Source organism: Talpa europaea, assembly GCF_964194135.1.
Source record: "Talpa europaea genome assembly, chromosome: 11".
In the NCBI taxonomy this organism is placed as follows: Eukaryota; Metazoa; Chordata; class Mammalia; order Eulipotyphla; family Talpidae; genus Talpa; species Talpa europaea.
In genome coordinates this window covers 12,329,686-12,343,389 of record NC_140078.1, presented here as the reverse complement: position 1 = coordinate 12,343,389, position 13,704 = coordinate 12,329,686, and the positions used below count along the sequence as shown (strand labels likewise).

Below are 13,704 nucleotides of genomic sequence, written 5' to 3'. Positions count from 1 at the left end.
TTCCTGGAAACCTTGGGGCAGGGCCTTATGGTCTCGGAAGCCCGCGGACAAGGGGACAAGGGTTGAAGGAAGCCCACCGGCTCTTCAAAACCATAAGCACCTGGCTGACCGGGGGCTCAGCTACCCTGATGCTACTTTGGCGTTTCTTTCTCAGATAAAAACTTGCAGTGGCGTCTCCGAGAAAGAGCCAAATCCAAAGGCCTTCAGAACCCAGATCCAGGCCTTTCCTCGCTTCACAGCCCACTAGCCCCCTCCTCTGAGCCTGCCCAGCAGCCTGGGGAGGGGGCTTAGCCCTGCTGACACGCAGGGCAGCACTGAGGGCCATGCCCGGAGGGGAAGCCGGTCTGGGTCTGGGTGTTGCCGAGGACTTACAATGGCCGGGCTGTTCTGGAAGAGCAGAAGCCCTTTTGCTATTTAAGTCAGAACAAGTGAAACCAAGCGGGAGCCCAGAAGCCTGCGCGGACGGCCTGGAACAGCTGCCCCGTGTTCTCCACCCAGTGATCCCCGCGGCTGCTGGGGCCGTGAAAAGATGTCCCTGGGGCCACAAGTTCTCGCTGGATACAGAACAAATGCGCAGGGAGCTGCACCGCTGCCCACCGTTTCCTGGCTCATGGACTCAGAAAGCTTGTTAGTCACTGGAATAAACACACTCTGATGAGCTGAGTGGAAACTGCCATATGGGCTCATTTTTGGAAGAAACAATTTAAAAATGCATTTCAGTGCACCTTAGTTATAGCTTTTGTTAATTAAAAATATGTTGATAAAATAGTAAGGCTGAGGCATAGCATGGCTGAGAAACTCAGGGCCTGACTTGGTCAAGGTCCCTGTGATCCACGGTTGCGGGGGTCAGGGTGGGGGCGGGGAGGGAACTCCATCCTGGGTTCCCTGAAGGTGAAAGAAATTAGTGTTTTTTGAGAAAAATGTGTCACCTGAATTAGTATTAAAAATTCCAATCGCTGATTACAGAATCTGTTTAAAAGGACTTTGTAAAGGGGCAAAGACAAGACCTTAACAGTGACCTTACCACTGTGGCCGGTTCAGGAAGACAGACTGGGGTGACACAGCGGGGAAGGCATGTGGGCTGGAGCCAGGGCACCCCCACACCGAGCCTCAGTTTACCCTCTCGAGGGCCCCACCGGCACAGCTAAAAAGACGGCGCAGGAGGAAAGGCAGAGAGGAGGAGAGTGGTTGGGGAACAGCGGGGGCAGCTGTGCTCCACCCCAGGCGTGAGGAGGAGGAGGGGACTTTCCACCTTCAGTGTGGCCCTTGCTGGGGCAGGACCCCTTGGGGATCCCGTAAAGCTTGAGCTGGAACTTGGAAGTGAAAATAGGGCTCCCTTAGAATGCCCAGAAACCTGGGGAGTGGACAGGGGGCTTTCCCACAGGAGAGGGAAGAGGAAATAGAGCCGTTGTTATTTAAAATTTCAAAGACAGTATGAATTTGGCTGACAACTGGCTACACAAATCTAACACTGAGGGTCTCCCCGGTGGCGCAGCAGTTAAGCGCTGGGCTGCGAAGCTGCCCGCAGCCTCTGCAGCGCCAGTTCGATCCCCGGCCACCAGGTGAGGGTCCCACATGGCGCGCAGACCTCTCCTGCCGCCCGCTGCTCCCCTTAGCAGTGTACTTCCTTGGTCTACCTGTTCTGCTCTGCACTCTGGCTCTGGTGAATTCTCTCACCCTCCCGCACATCTGACTGTACCCAGTGCTTGTGTAAATAAATAAATAAATAAATAAATCTTAAAAACAAAAAAAATCTAACACTGAGACTCAGACAAGAAACTGGCTCCAGGCAACACACCAAGTAAGTGTAAGCGTGGGGCTGAAGGTGAGCTCAGGTCTCCTGACCCCAGACTTTTGGTTCCACCGTGACCCCACTCTTCAGGAAGGTCAGGCAGGAATCCAGGCCTTGCATTTCAGAGCTGAGGCTCGCCAAGACGCGAACCTGGGTGGTCTGTGTCTTTATTTACCAGCATGTTAGGTTGTGTTTTCACAAGCCGAGATAAAAATGGGATATCAATACTTGCTATTTGCCCTGCAGGCACAATGACAGGAAAAGACATTTCTGAAACATCACCCCCACTTTTCTCCTGGGAGGATGAAGAGCTTGGCTCGCTCACTTTCAGAACAGGGCGACTCAGCTTTTACACAAAAGACTCTCCTTTGTTTGTTTTAGAGGAAAGCACGATCCTTCCTGCTCCATAGGCCCCCCGAGGGTGGGGCTTACCAGGCACTGGGGCTGTGGGAATCTTGCTTTTTAAATGGTGGCAGAAAAGCGTCTCCATCCCTGGCGGGAGGCCCTGGCTCTGAGTCAGTGATGGGCTGAGAGCGTTCGGGCAGATCCTGCCCCTTGCCTCGGCCTCTGTGTCCTGACCTGCAACTGGGGACATCACCCTCGTCAGATCAGTGGTTTCCGAGGTGCTATGTGAGAGGACACATTTACAGGCTTTGGAGTCACGATGTAGACATTTTTGGGGACTATGATTCCATTTGCCGGAGAAACTGCACCATGGCTGACCTCGAGGATCTCCTGAGCTGACCACAGAAAGGGCTTTCTGGTGTCTGCTCCCCGTGGGCTCTGGTCTAACCACACACAGAGTCCACAAAGCTGGCTGAGATCTTGTCAATGCTACTGGGTGTTGTTGAAACCAGTGTCATTTGCTGACTGTTGAAGAGCAAGGATTTTGCCCCACTAATCTGACCACAGGGCTTTGGAATCCCAAAGAGCTAGAAAAATCTCTAAGTTCCAATGAAGTTGCTTTGAGGGTCTTTATCTGGAGCCCCCCACTGCACCTAGCTACCCCTGAACAGTAGTCACCGCCGAGATTGGAAGACTATCTTTGGCTGGAGAGGGCTGACTGAATGAAGAAGTACAGGATTCTGAGCAGAGGCAGATAGATTGGACTAGCTGGGCAAGAAAATAAAGCACTTGGCAATCTCTCACTCTCTGCTCAACCACACTTTGCTACAAACTACGTGGTCCTGCCATGACCTGAAACACAGACCGAAGTGCGCAAAGTGCAGGAAGTGCACCAGAGCTCTTGGGAGCGATCTAGGGCTGTGCAGGACTTAGACTGTCCATGTTGCCGGGCTGGCTGCAGCCATGACTGCCTGGCACGGGCACACTGGCAGACAAATGCTGATGCCACTTCAAAGAACCGCCTCTCCAGGTGCCGAGGGCGGCTCTTCTGATGCTCACACAGTGTCACTGTTTATTTTCACAAGGCGCCCAGCTGTTGCGGTGATGATATTTATATCAATAAGTGCTCTATTCATCTGCAGATTTCAGGGGAGGCTTGCCAGCTGCATATGGCAGCCAACCTCAGGGCACTTCTGAGCCTGATGTTTTTGCATTTAGAACATCGATTCTCAAAAGTCGTACCAACATCTGGGGCCGAAAGATCTTCCTTCACCCCAGCCCACACTGTAGGGGGAGCTCTAGCCGGGGACCCTGACCCTTGCTTCTGTGTCTGTCCCAAAGGGACGTTCTTTGAAACTCCTTCTTTGTGTCTGAGCTCTGGTTTTGCAAAAAGGGAGAACCATATGGGCTTCCCCAGGCTCTATGTCACTCACGGGCAGAGCTGACTGTTTTACTTTTTCAGGCCAAGGAACAGGGCGGTGATGCCTTTGGACTTTAGAAGCCCTTGGGGGGCCTTTGTTTAATGGGAATCTGTTCAATTTCATGGTTATCTCAGATTCCATTGTCCAGGCCCTGGGCCTTGGATCATCCTTGATGCTTCCTTTCCCTCACATTCCATATTCAATCTGTCATGTTTTCCGTTGGGTCTACCCGCAGGGTACAGCCAGATCAATTGCATCGCTCTCACCGAGGTTCAAGCCACCACCCCCGTCACCTGCATCACATTGGGAGCTTCTTCCCTGTTCTCTGTGCTTCTACTCCTAGCAACAACAACCCTCCCGCTTCCAGCACCTACAGTGCTTTTTTAAAAATCTCAAATGACATTTTCCAAGCCCTTTCCTGACTCAAAACCTGTCAATGGCTCCCCTTTTCTCTCAGAATAAAACCTCATTTTTTTCACTAAGACTCAAGGCCCCCCATGACCGGGCCCTGCTGTGTTTCTGTCCCTCCTGCTGCTGGCCCCACACTCTCTCTGCGCTGGCCACAATGGCCTCAAGTGTGCCAGACACATGCCCAGCCTAAGGCCTTGGTGCTGCTGTGCCCCCTGCTGGGACGCTGGGACGGCCTCAGCCCCAGTCTCCCAGCAACTCCAAGTCTCCCTCGGCCATGACTGTCCCAATAGGGCCGCCTGAAACCCTCTGACAGGGCATCCCAGGCCCACACCAGTCTTCACCCTCCGTTTTCCTCTTTCCATACACTTGCCACCTTTACACGCGAGCAGGCACATCGCAGGGCGTGTGCGGTTTGTCTCCCCATTGCACAGCGGAAGTTGCGCGAGAGATGAGCATCTTGTGTTTTGCTGACTGTGTCCTGCTCACGGGTGCGCCCAAGCACCTCGAGTAGCTTCTGGCCAAAAGCAGACGCTCAACAAACAAGGGCTGAAGGGAAGCACGGCATCTCCCTGATGGTCTCTCACTGCACACACCAGCTTGCCTCAACTTCACCCCCTGTAACCTGCTTTTTTCTGCCTTCCCAGCCTTCCTGCTTTCTCTCCTGCTCCCCACCATCAGTCGCACCCCAGAAGCCTGACGGCCGGGGGGCTCCCAGCCATCAGCCACGACTCCTCACTCACCTCCTCATCCCGCTGCCGCGACCTGTGGACTTCAACTCCGGAATGGTTTTTTGCATCTGACCTCATTTCTCCTGCCTCCTGGTCACCTCCTCCATCAGATCAGCACCTTTATTTTCTGCACATTTGCACTATTCTCCTCCTCAGTCTCTGGGCTTCCAGGTTTTCCCTCAAGCTTTTCCTGCTCACTGTCCCACGCGCAGCTTTCTAACAGGAACCCTGGCTCCGCCGCCCCACTGCTGAGACGCTCTAGTGTCTCCGCTCCCTGCATGGCAAGTGTTCCTTAATTGTGCTCCGAGGAACCCCACGGGTTCCACAAGGTGTCCAGAGTGGCTGACTCTCCACGGGGCACCAGGAGGTGCTAAATGCCCAGTGCTGCGGAGCACCCAGGCCCCGCCCCCAGCTGCGTGCAGCACCGTTCCTGATCATGCTGGTTTCACACACCGGGCTTGTTGAAAGCTTTGGGTCAAAGGATTCTGTTGCTCACAAAGCAAAAGTCTGACAGGTATCGTGCAGCAGGCCGGGCCTAAGCCCTCAGCCCGGCGTGGACAGCCCCTTTAAAGAGTCCTGTGCATTTCCAGAGTCACCACCTCTTCCGCTGGCACACCCCACACCCAGGCAGGTGCAGCACGGCTGATTCTGCAGACAAGCTCCACAGCCAGGCCGCCGGCCTTTGCCCTGCTGTTCCCTCTGCTGGGGTTGCCTTTTCTCAGCTCCTTCATTCTCCACACGCCCAAATCTCTGCTGTCTTCTTCAAGGCCAAGGTCACCTTTTTGAAGTCTTCCCTCACCCTCTGGGCTGAATTCATTGCTCCCTGTTCCCGGCCAGCACAGCACTTTGCTGCCGACCTCTATTACAGTGCTGCGTGGGGTTGGGACGATTCGCTCATCTGTCTCTGCAGCAGGACTACGAGCTCCTGGGGGGCTGAGACCACAGCTCAGATCTGTCTTCCTAATTCCCACACAAGGCCGCACTCACTCAGGGACGTGCTCCTTTGAGTTTTCTTCAAGACAATGACGGGCTCGCTTTGTAAAAACCGAAAAGGCCCTTCTTACTTCCACCCCAGAATGGCTGCCCTGTCAAGGGGACGTGCACCCCAGGAACTGCCCCGCGACATGGGTCCCGTGTCCTGCGTATGGGCATGGGTGTGCTGTGGGTGCAGGATGCTCGTGGCTGCACACCTCGGGGGCTACGGAATGAAGCCTGATGGGCGGGTCACAGGGTCACCTGTGCAGTCAAGGCTCGGTGTGTGGCTGCTGGGCAGAGGGTCCCGGGTCAAGCCCCGGCTCTATGAGCGCAGGTGCACACAGAGGGGGCAGGCCGGCTCTCTGTGGCCAGGCATCAGGACAGCCTGCAGGGCTAAAGAGCTCAGAGCTGGGAGACGCGGCCTCCGGCCTTGTGAGCTTCTCATGATTCAGGGCAAGAGCTGCAAAGCTACAGTCCGGGGGACAGAGCAGCGGCGTCTGGCGCCAGGGAGGGGAGTGCACATGCCCATAGGGGAAGTCAGTGCTGGACTCAGGACGGGCTTAGGCATGGCAGTGTGTGGAGGGCGATCCCTGGCCTCTGCCAGCAGCAGAGTGGATTTGCTTGGGGCTCACAGACAGACAGCGCCTGCCCTGCAGAGGGCACCGACACCAGGCAGAGGCAACACACGTCCTCAGGGCTCCTTCTCCAGCAACTGGACCCTGTTACGCTAACGCACCTGAGCACCCGCACCCAGGGCCGCGCCAGGCCTCCTCCTACCTGGGCAGTATCCATCTCGTTCAGCATCACCACAGAGGAGCAGTTATAATCGAACACCAGCCTCCAGAAGTCTGCCACGGTGTTGGGTAGAGGGTGCTGGGTGACCACGAAGGCGGCGGGCTGCTTGTGGCTCTGACAAAGGAACAACACGGGCTTCATCAAATGCACATCCATCAGCGAGGTCCTGAAGAGATGAGGCCTGGATGACTGCCAAAGGCCCCTGAGTCTGCCAAATAGATTATACAAAGCACCTGCCTGTCCTGTTATCTCTGGGTGCCCTGGCGGCAAAGGGGACCTTCTCATAATGAACTCATTCTCCTCCAAAATAAGACATTTCATTAGGAAAGTGTCACTCAGATGGGGATTATTCAAATAAATTATTTATATCTGGGAGCTCAGCAAATAGTTATCATTACAATACAAAATGAAAGATTTGGGATGCAGATTTGCTGCTCGGCCGGCCAAGGCACCTCTTGGGATAGAAGGGATGCTTTGTGTCCCTGTGCCCTCAATGCCACAGGAGGGGTCTGCGCAGACGAGCAGAGATCCTCTGGAAGGGATGGATGTTATAGGAGGTGGACTCTGAACCATAAGCTGGCACCGTGGAAGGTGCCAAACTTTGGAGTCAGACAGACCTGGGGCTTAAATTCATTTTGCCACTGGTAGGCTATAAGCCAGGTAGCTCGCCACACATTCTCACCTACCCATCTACCTACCCCTCCACCATCCACACACACATCCAACCATCCATCCATCCATCCATCCATGCATCCATCCACCCACCCACTCATCCATCCATTTATTCAAATATTCATTCTTTCAAACATCGTCAGTAGCGACTGTCCTGCCCTCTCCCTCCCTGGGCGAGGCACTGACAAGTTATAAGATCTCTCCAGATTCTTCATCTGAAAATGGGAATTGTAACTTCAAAGGATTGAATGAGATTTGGTGAAAAGACCAGCACCCAAACAGTGAGCCCACCGGCCAGTGGAAACATCCCCAACTTGGTCCTTCATCCTCAGCACCAGCATGTGGCTGGCACATGGGGGCGCCCAGGACCTCCAGGAGACAAATGACTATACTGAGGCTGAGTCACTGGGGGACTCGAGGGCCAGAGAAAGTGGCCTGTGCGGGTCTGGACTACGTCAGAGGCCTTGAAGGAACCATGTTTGTTGCCGTGTGCTGTGAGAGGGTCTGGAAAGCTCAGGGAGCCTCTTCTCGCCATTAGTGGTTTGGGAAGCCTGAGAAATAGCCCATATTCTAAAAAGGCTTCCTTGGCAGATGGTTCCTGTGGGAGCCACAGCTTTGTAGTGGAGACGCAAGTCAGCACAAAGGTGGGAAGGGACGGGGGTGAACCCTTTCAATTTGGGTGAAGGCCTTGCACACAAGCCTGCCAAGAAGCTACATCAAGCACCCATCTGTTCTCCCAGTGCCCAGCTGCAAACCAACCATTCAAACCCCTGCGGCTGTGGAGGCTGCCTGTGGTTGGGGGCTCTGTCTTCAAGGTCTTCCCAGGCCATGTGATGGTCAGAGGGGGAGAGGGAGGCCAGAATGTCTTGTTTCCCCAAAAGCCACACTCCAGCTGCAAAAGCAGATCTTTGAGTCCCTTGCAGGTGAGGAAAAGAGTCTAGGTTCTAAGCGTCAAAACCCCCGGTGCCCAGACCCTGCACTCCCGTTCCTGAGCTGGCTGACCTGGAGATAATCACGGAGATACTCGGCCCCTCTGTGCCTCACCTAGAAAATGGGGATGATACGTTCAAATGCAGAACAATGCAGTGTAAGTCAGGGCCTGACATGGCGCCCACCGCTCTGTGAATGTTAGTTTTCTTTCCCTCTTCCCTGTCTCTGTGATAAATGCTCTATTAGGCCAGCACGCCTGACAAAGCCTTATCTGAAAATATGTTCGAGATCCGTGCTCCTGCCGGGTTTCAGGGATCAGCCGGCAATCCATTTCATGGATAACATCATCCTTTACCAGGGGAAACATTAAAAATTAACCCAGAGGACTTCATATTTTTCTGCTAGGAGCAAAGCTGCTATGGTTACCAGATAATGCACAGACTGAGTTGGAATACAGATAAGGACTTTTTTTTGTGTGTGAGAAAGGCAAAGGCTCCAGTGATGGCTCACAGGAGAAATGCCCTGTGGACAGAGAACACAATCAGCAGCAGCGCTCGGCAGAAGGCATTTGACTGCAGGCGGCATCTAACCTACTAAGTAGAGGCCAGGAGCGGGTTTGATCCTTGTGTGGGAGAGGAAGGTGGGGAGCGGAGCTGGGACAAGCGGGAATCACAGCTAGGAGGCGCTTGGAAGAATGAGTGTACCCCAAACCCCATCAGTCACCCCCCACACCCACACACACACCCATTGACCTTGGAAGGCCCTACATGAAAGCCGGAGCTTCTCTCCACCTCTAGCAATTTGATTTGATCCAGACAAGAAGCTCCGCTTCCAGAGCCAAGATTCCCAAGGATGACTTGGTACCCGCGGGCAGAGGCCAGGGCGGGGCCCCACTGAGCTGAGACAGGCACTGACCTCTCATCACCTGTCTGCCTCCAACACTGAGGACTGGGGGGAAAATCTCGGAAGGATTGGAGGTCAGAAAAGTAGTTGCCCTGACGCAGGGGAGAGCACCCCAAGTTCCTGCCTGTTCTGGGTGAGGGGGGAAGTCCATGTGGGCTGGATGGATGTGACCTCTGACATGTTTGGGAGGGGGGCTGGTAGGGCTCATTCCAAATCAGGCCCAAAGCCTCAGGGGCAGGATGTCTGCATTTCACTGGGTAGAGGCAGCCGTGGGAGGCCCAAAGAGGGAATTTTAGGGTATGAGTTAGGAGTCCTGGACTCTGGCTTTGCTACAAGCTCTCATTTGGTAGTGAGCAAGTCTCCTTCCCTCTCTGGCCTCAGTTTCCTCTGCTAGAAAGTGCATGGATGAGACCGGGCGATTCAGGCCTCCTTCCTGTGCAAACATCTCTACATTGCAGAACTGGAGGGTGATGACCAGAAGTAGGAGGATCCAGGGAGATGCATACAAGTCACATGACCCTGGGACCTCTGAATCCCACACCAGGAAAGGGGTAGGGGTGCCCTTCAGGGCCTGGTGCTGACAAAGCAGGACGCAGTGCCCCTGCAGAGTAGTCGGGAACATGCCTGCTCCCACTCCGTGCTCTCTGCTGCCTCCCACCACTCATTTACTGAGCACCTACTATGTGTCATCCTCACTGCTGTCTCTGAGCCTGCATGAGAGCTCCTGGAGGACAAACCCTTTGCTGCACCACCTGTGTTCCCAGGACTCAGGTCCGCCTGGACTGCAGGATGCTCTAAACTGCACAAAGGCTGAGTCAGTTCTCTAGCAGCAGGGGGAGGGGCCATCAGCCCTGCAGTCTCGTTGTGGGGTGTGTGTGTGTGTGGGGGGGCCTTTTAAGCTTCTGGTCTATTCTTTCTAGGCTTTGTGGGAAAAAAACAGCCAAGAGCACAGATTGTAAATAGGTTTGGTCTTGGGGCCAGTAAGACAGGACACAAAGAGAGGCTTCCCAGGCTGGGGTCAGAGCCCTGGGGCCCCTTATCTCTACCCTGAAACAAGCTTCTCAGTCCCCATAACATGAGCCAGGAGCACTCCCCACCCCGCCCGTGCTCAGCTTACGTCCATCAGCGCCGCATTGATGTAGTTGCTGGACTCCCCGTCCACGGAGATGAGGAAGGGCAGGCAGCGGTCCAGGGGCAGGACATCCATGCTCCGGTTCTTATCATGGTTCCGGGGCAGGAGCCCGATGCTGCAGTCCTCGGGCCGGACACGGGGCGTCACGATGTTGAGGGTCTGTGGGGTACACAGGGGACTGATAGGTACTGCTCAGCTGGCTGCCCAGAAAAGACAAGACAGTGATGTCTGAACTCACACCAGCCCCGCCTGCTCCACCTGCAAGCGAGCCCGCTGGTCCATCCCCAGGACTGGCTCTTCTTCCCTCATCTCCCCTGGCCGCTCCAGGGGTCCTGTGGGCGTAGCTGTGTGACCCCCAAAAGCTGAAGGCAGGAGGGGCGCCCACCACACTCAGGTACGGACCAGCACCTGCCCGCTGCTTGAGCTAAGTGGCTCATCTTGGAAGTGCTGCAGCCAAGGCTGGGCCGGCCAGGAGTCGCACGGCGGGAGGGGGCTGGGGAGGCCATCGGGGGTGGCAGACATCCCAGGCCGTGTCCTGGAAGCGGGAAATGACTTTCCTATCGCCCCCTGCAGAGAGGAAGCTGTTTGAGGGTGGAGGGATGCGGAGATAAGTTGCTCAGGACGGACTTGAGACTGGAGACCCCCCGCGGGCAAGCTCCGTAGGTCAGGGAAGGCTCAGGGCTCGCGTTCTGTGGCCAGTGTCTTACAAGGGCAGGGCCAGAGCTGATGTACCTGGTGCCCCGAACAACCCCCCGGGGTCCGAGTCCCCGCCCTCCCCCGAATCAGTGGACTTCGTTAGAAGGCGCGCCGTGGTACTGGCTGGGGGGGTACCTGCGCGGGGAATGATGGGCCCAGCATTTGGCCCTCAAGTCCTGACGCTCCCTTGCGTCCTCCTGCCTGGTTCTCATTCCTGATGCCCGGGTAGGACCCTGACACTGACCTGGGGACAATGGGCTGGACTCTGCACTGATGTCTGCATCTCCAGACCGAAGTCTCCTACATTCTGACCACAGGGCTCCATGGCCTGGACCTGCCCTGCCGAGCAGCGCTCCAGGGAGATGCCCCCCAAAGTGTCACGTGCACACCACCCCCCAGAGAGCTCTGGAGCGGCAGGTCCTCACTCAGTAGGTGTGGGTGAGGCCTAAGATTCTGCATTTCGAACAAGCTCCCAGGTGAAACTGAAGCTGCCTGTGTCTGGACCCCATTTTGAACAGTGAGGATCCAAGTGTACAGAAAGGTGGCGAAAACCCAAGTCCCTCTGGGGACACAGGAGCACGAAATTCACACCTGTGTGTCTCGACGTATCTCCACGCACAACCTGGTCTAGAATTAAACAAGACTTCAGTTCACAAACATAATCATCATTAAGAACAGTGTCAGCCGTCAAGGTGTGATTGACGAGGGGCGTGCGCCTCCCTCTGTGACTCACCCGCAGCTGCCGAGCTGCACCCGCCGGAGCACACAGACCCATCGGCTCCCACCAAGAAACCCCCACTGTATGCCCAGCACCCGAAAGCGCGGGCTGGGCCCCTGGGGTCTGCACATACCTGAAATTCATCTTTGATTTGGCTGGAGTTGGTCTGGGGGTCCAGCCTGCTGATGTTGTAGTAGAGGGAGCGGAACTCGCACACGGGGATGGCGGTGTTGCCGCAGAGGCAGGCCTCCAGGATGGCGTCGTGCACGAACACGTACTGCTCCTGCGGGCGAGGGGGCGGGTGAGGGCAGGGCTGGGGGGCCTTAGCCACCCGCACCCCCGGCTGTGCAGGCTGGGTGCGGTGTATCCGCAGAATCACTGCTCTCTGGCCTACAGCCCGAAGGGCCCAGTTGCCGTGTTCCCCAGTGATGCTGGGCCCTGCTGAGTCCGCCCCGCGTGGCTGACTGAACGGCACAGTCTCTGACAAAAATGAAAAACTCCGGGACATGCAGCCACTGGGGCTCTCGTGTCCTGCCCCGGCGCGCTCAGCTTTCACTTTTCTCTTTTCCTTTCCCCTGGTCTCTTCATTTTTTTTTTTGTACTTAAAATAAATTTAATATAAGATATAGTGCATGAATTTATACTTCGACTTGAAGAAAATATGTGTAATGCACGATTTTACTTTTTAAAAAAATCATGCAGTCTCTTCAAATGCTGTAATCCTTACATTGTACTGACATTTACTGCAATTTAGTGTTTCTCTTGAGTTTTTGGCACTTGTATATGGAGTCCTGGATAACTGAAAAGTTCCTTTTTATTTTATTTTAATTTTTTTTAAGATTTATTTATTTATTTATACAAGCACTGGGTACAGTCAGAAACTTGGGAGGGTGAGAGAATTCACCAGTGCCAGAGCAGGGAGCAGAACAGACAGACTGACGGAGTACACTGCTGAGGGGAGCAGCGGGCGGCAGGAGAGGTCTGCGTGCCATGTGGGACCCTAGCTAGTGGCCGGGGATCGAACTGCGCTCAACTGCTGCGCCACTGGGGAGGCCCTGAAAGTTCTTTTTAATGTCCTATTGTCGTTGTTGTTGTTTTGCAGTAAACATGGCTATGCTTAGAGAAATTTATATCCCATGGTTTATTTTAAACATTTTATATGAATTATTATTAAATGCATTTTGACTTATGTAACATCAGTCTATAACAGCATGTGAATTTCCGCTACATAGCATAGGATCCCACATCTGTACATCACCTTGTGATCCTCAAGAGTCTACTTTCCATCCACCTCCACACAATTGACTCCCCTTTACCTGTTTCACCCACCCCAAGCTCCTTTCTCTCTGGTAACCACCAATCAGAGTTCAGTTTTCACCTTGACCTGCTGAAGGCTGCTTACTGAAAAATCTGAGATTTGGGCTGAGGGCTTCTCTCCTCATCCCTCATCTGCGCTCGGGCTGTGTGCAGGGCCAGCCGACAGGGGAACGCTAAGGGCCCAGGTAGGAGCCTTCAACAATACCAGATGGAGAGTCAGGGGATAAGAACCTACACTGCCTCTCTCTTAGGTGGGAAACTTGGAAATACGTGCTCTAGACTGTCCCGGAGCTGTGCAGCAGGATGGGACTCCAGTGTCCACGGCGCTGAAGTTTGTCAAACACTCAGTGTCAGAAGCTTTTCTTCCTCTGTCCATCCCATGTCCCCATTCACCTACCAGAGAATTTGGGGATCACCTCCCCAATGAACTCCTTGCACTCAAATCTTTGTCTCAGCGTCTGCTCCTAAAACACGTCACCCCCTCAGCTCTTGGCCCTTTGCTCCCACTACTCCCACACTCCCTTCCTAAAGGCTGTCTTCCCAACGGGCCTCTGTTCTATCATGCTTTTCCTTGACTCGGGCTGCAGGTGGCCAGTGGGCTCGGGCTGCTGGGACTCACCTCTGTTTGCACCAGGTTGACCCTTTGGGCCCGAAGTTCTCGAACGCAGTTGAAAATGTCCACCACCCCTTCGTTCTCAGCCATGTCAAGCATGGTGTCGATGGCAATGAAGCAGCCTGTTCTCCCGGCTCCAGCACTGGAAGAGGAGGACAGTGGACCATGTTAGGGACCTTGGGGCAGGACCAGTCCTGTGGAGGCCCCACCCATTCAGCTTGTCCCCACAGACCCTGCAGAGGTCAGACAGAAGAGT

The 13,704-nt window shown here is 54.7% G+C and overlaps 1 protein-coding gene across 11 annotated transcripts in view; it reads right to left on the bottom strand.

Moving 5' to 3' along the window:
* The window catches only part of PTPRT (protein tyrosine phosphatase receptor type T), a gene marked incomplete at both ends in the record, with an annotated part of 916,214 nt that overhangs the window by 9,037 nt on the left and 893,473 nt on the right, over positions 1-13,704 (bottom strand). For all 11 annotated transcript variants that reach the window (XM_084248172.1, XM_084248169.1, XM_084248173.1 and 8 more), the window contains 4 exons: positions 6,450-6,581; positions 10,090-10,263; positions 11,652-11,801; positions 13,455-13,590. In XM_084248172.1, the coding sequence (XP_084104298.1) occupies positions 6,450-6,581; positions 10,090-10,263; positions 11,652-11,801; positions 13,455-13,590 (592 nt within the window). The remainder of the gene's footprint in view (positions 1-6,449; positions 6,582-10,089; positions 10,264-11,651; positions 11,802-13,454; positions 13,591-13,704) is intronic.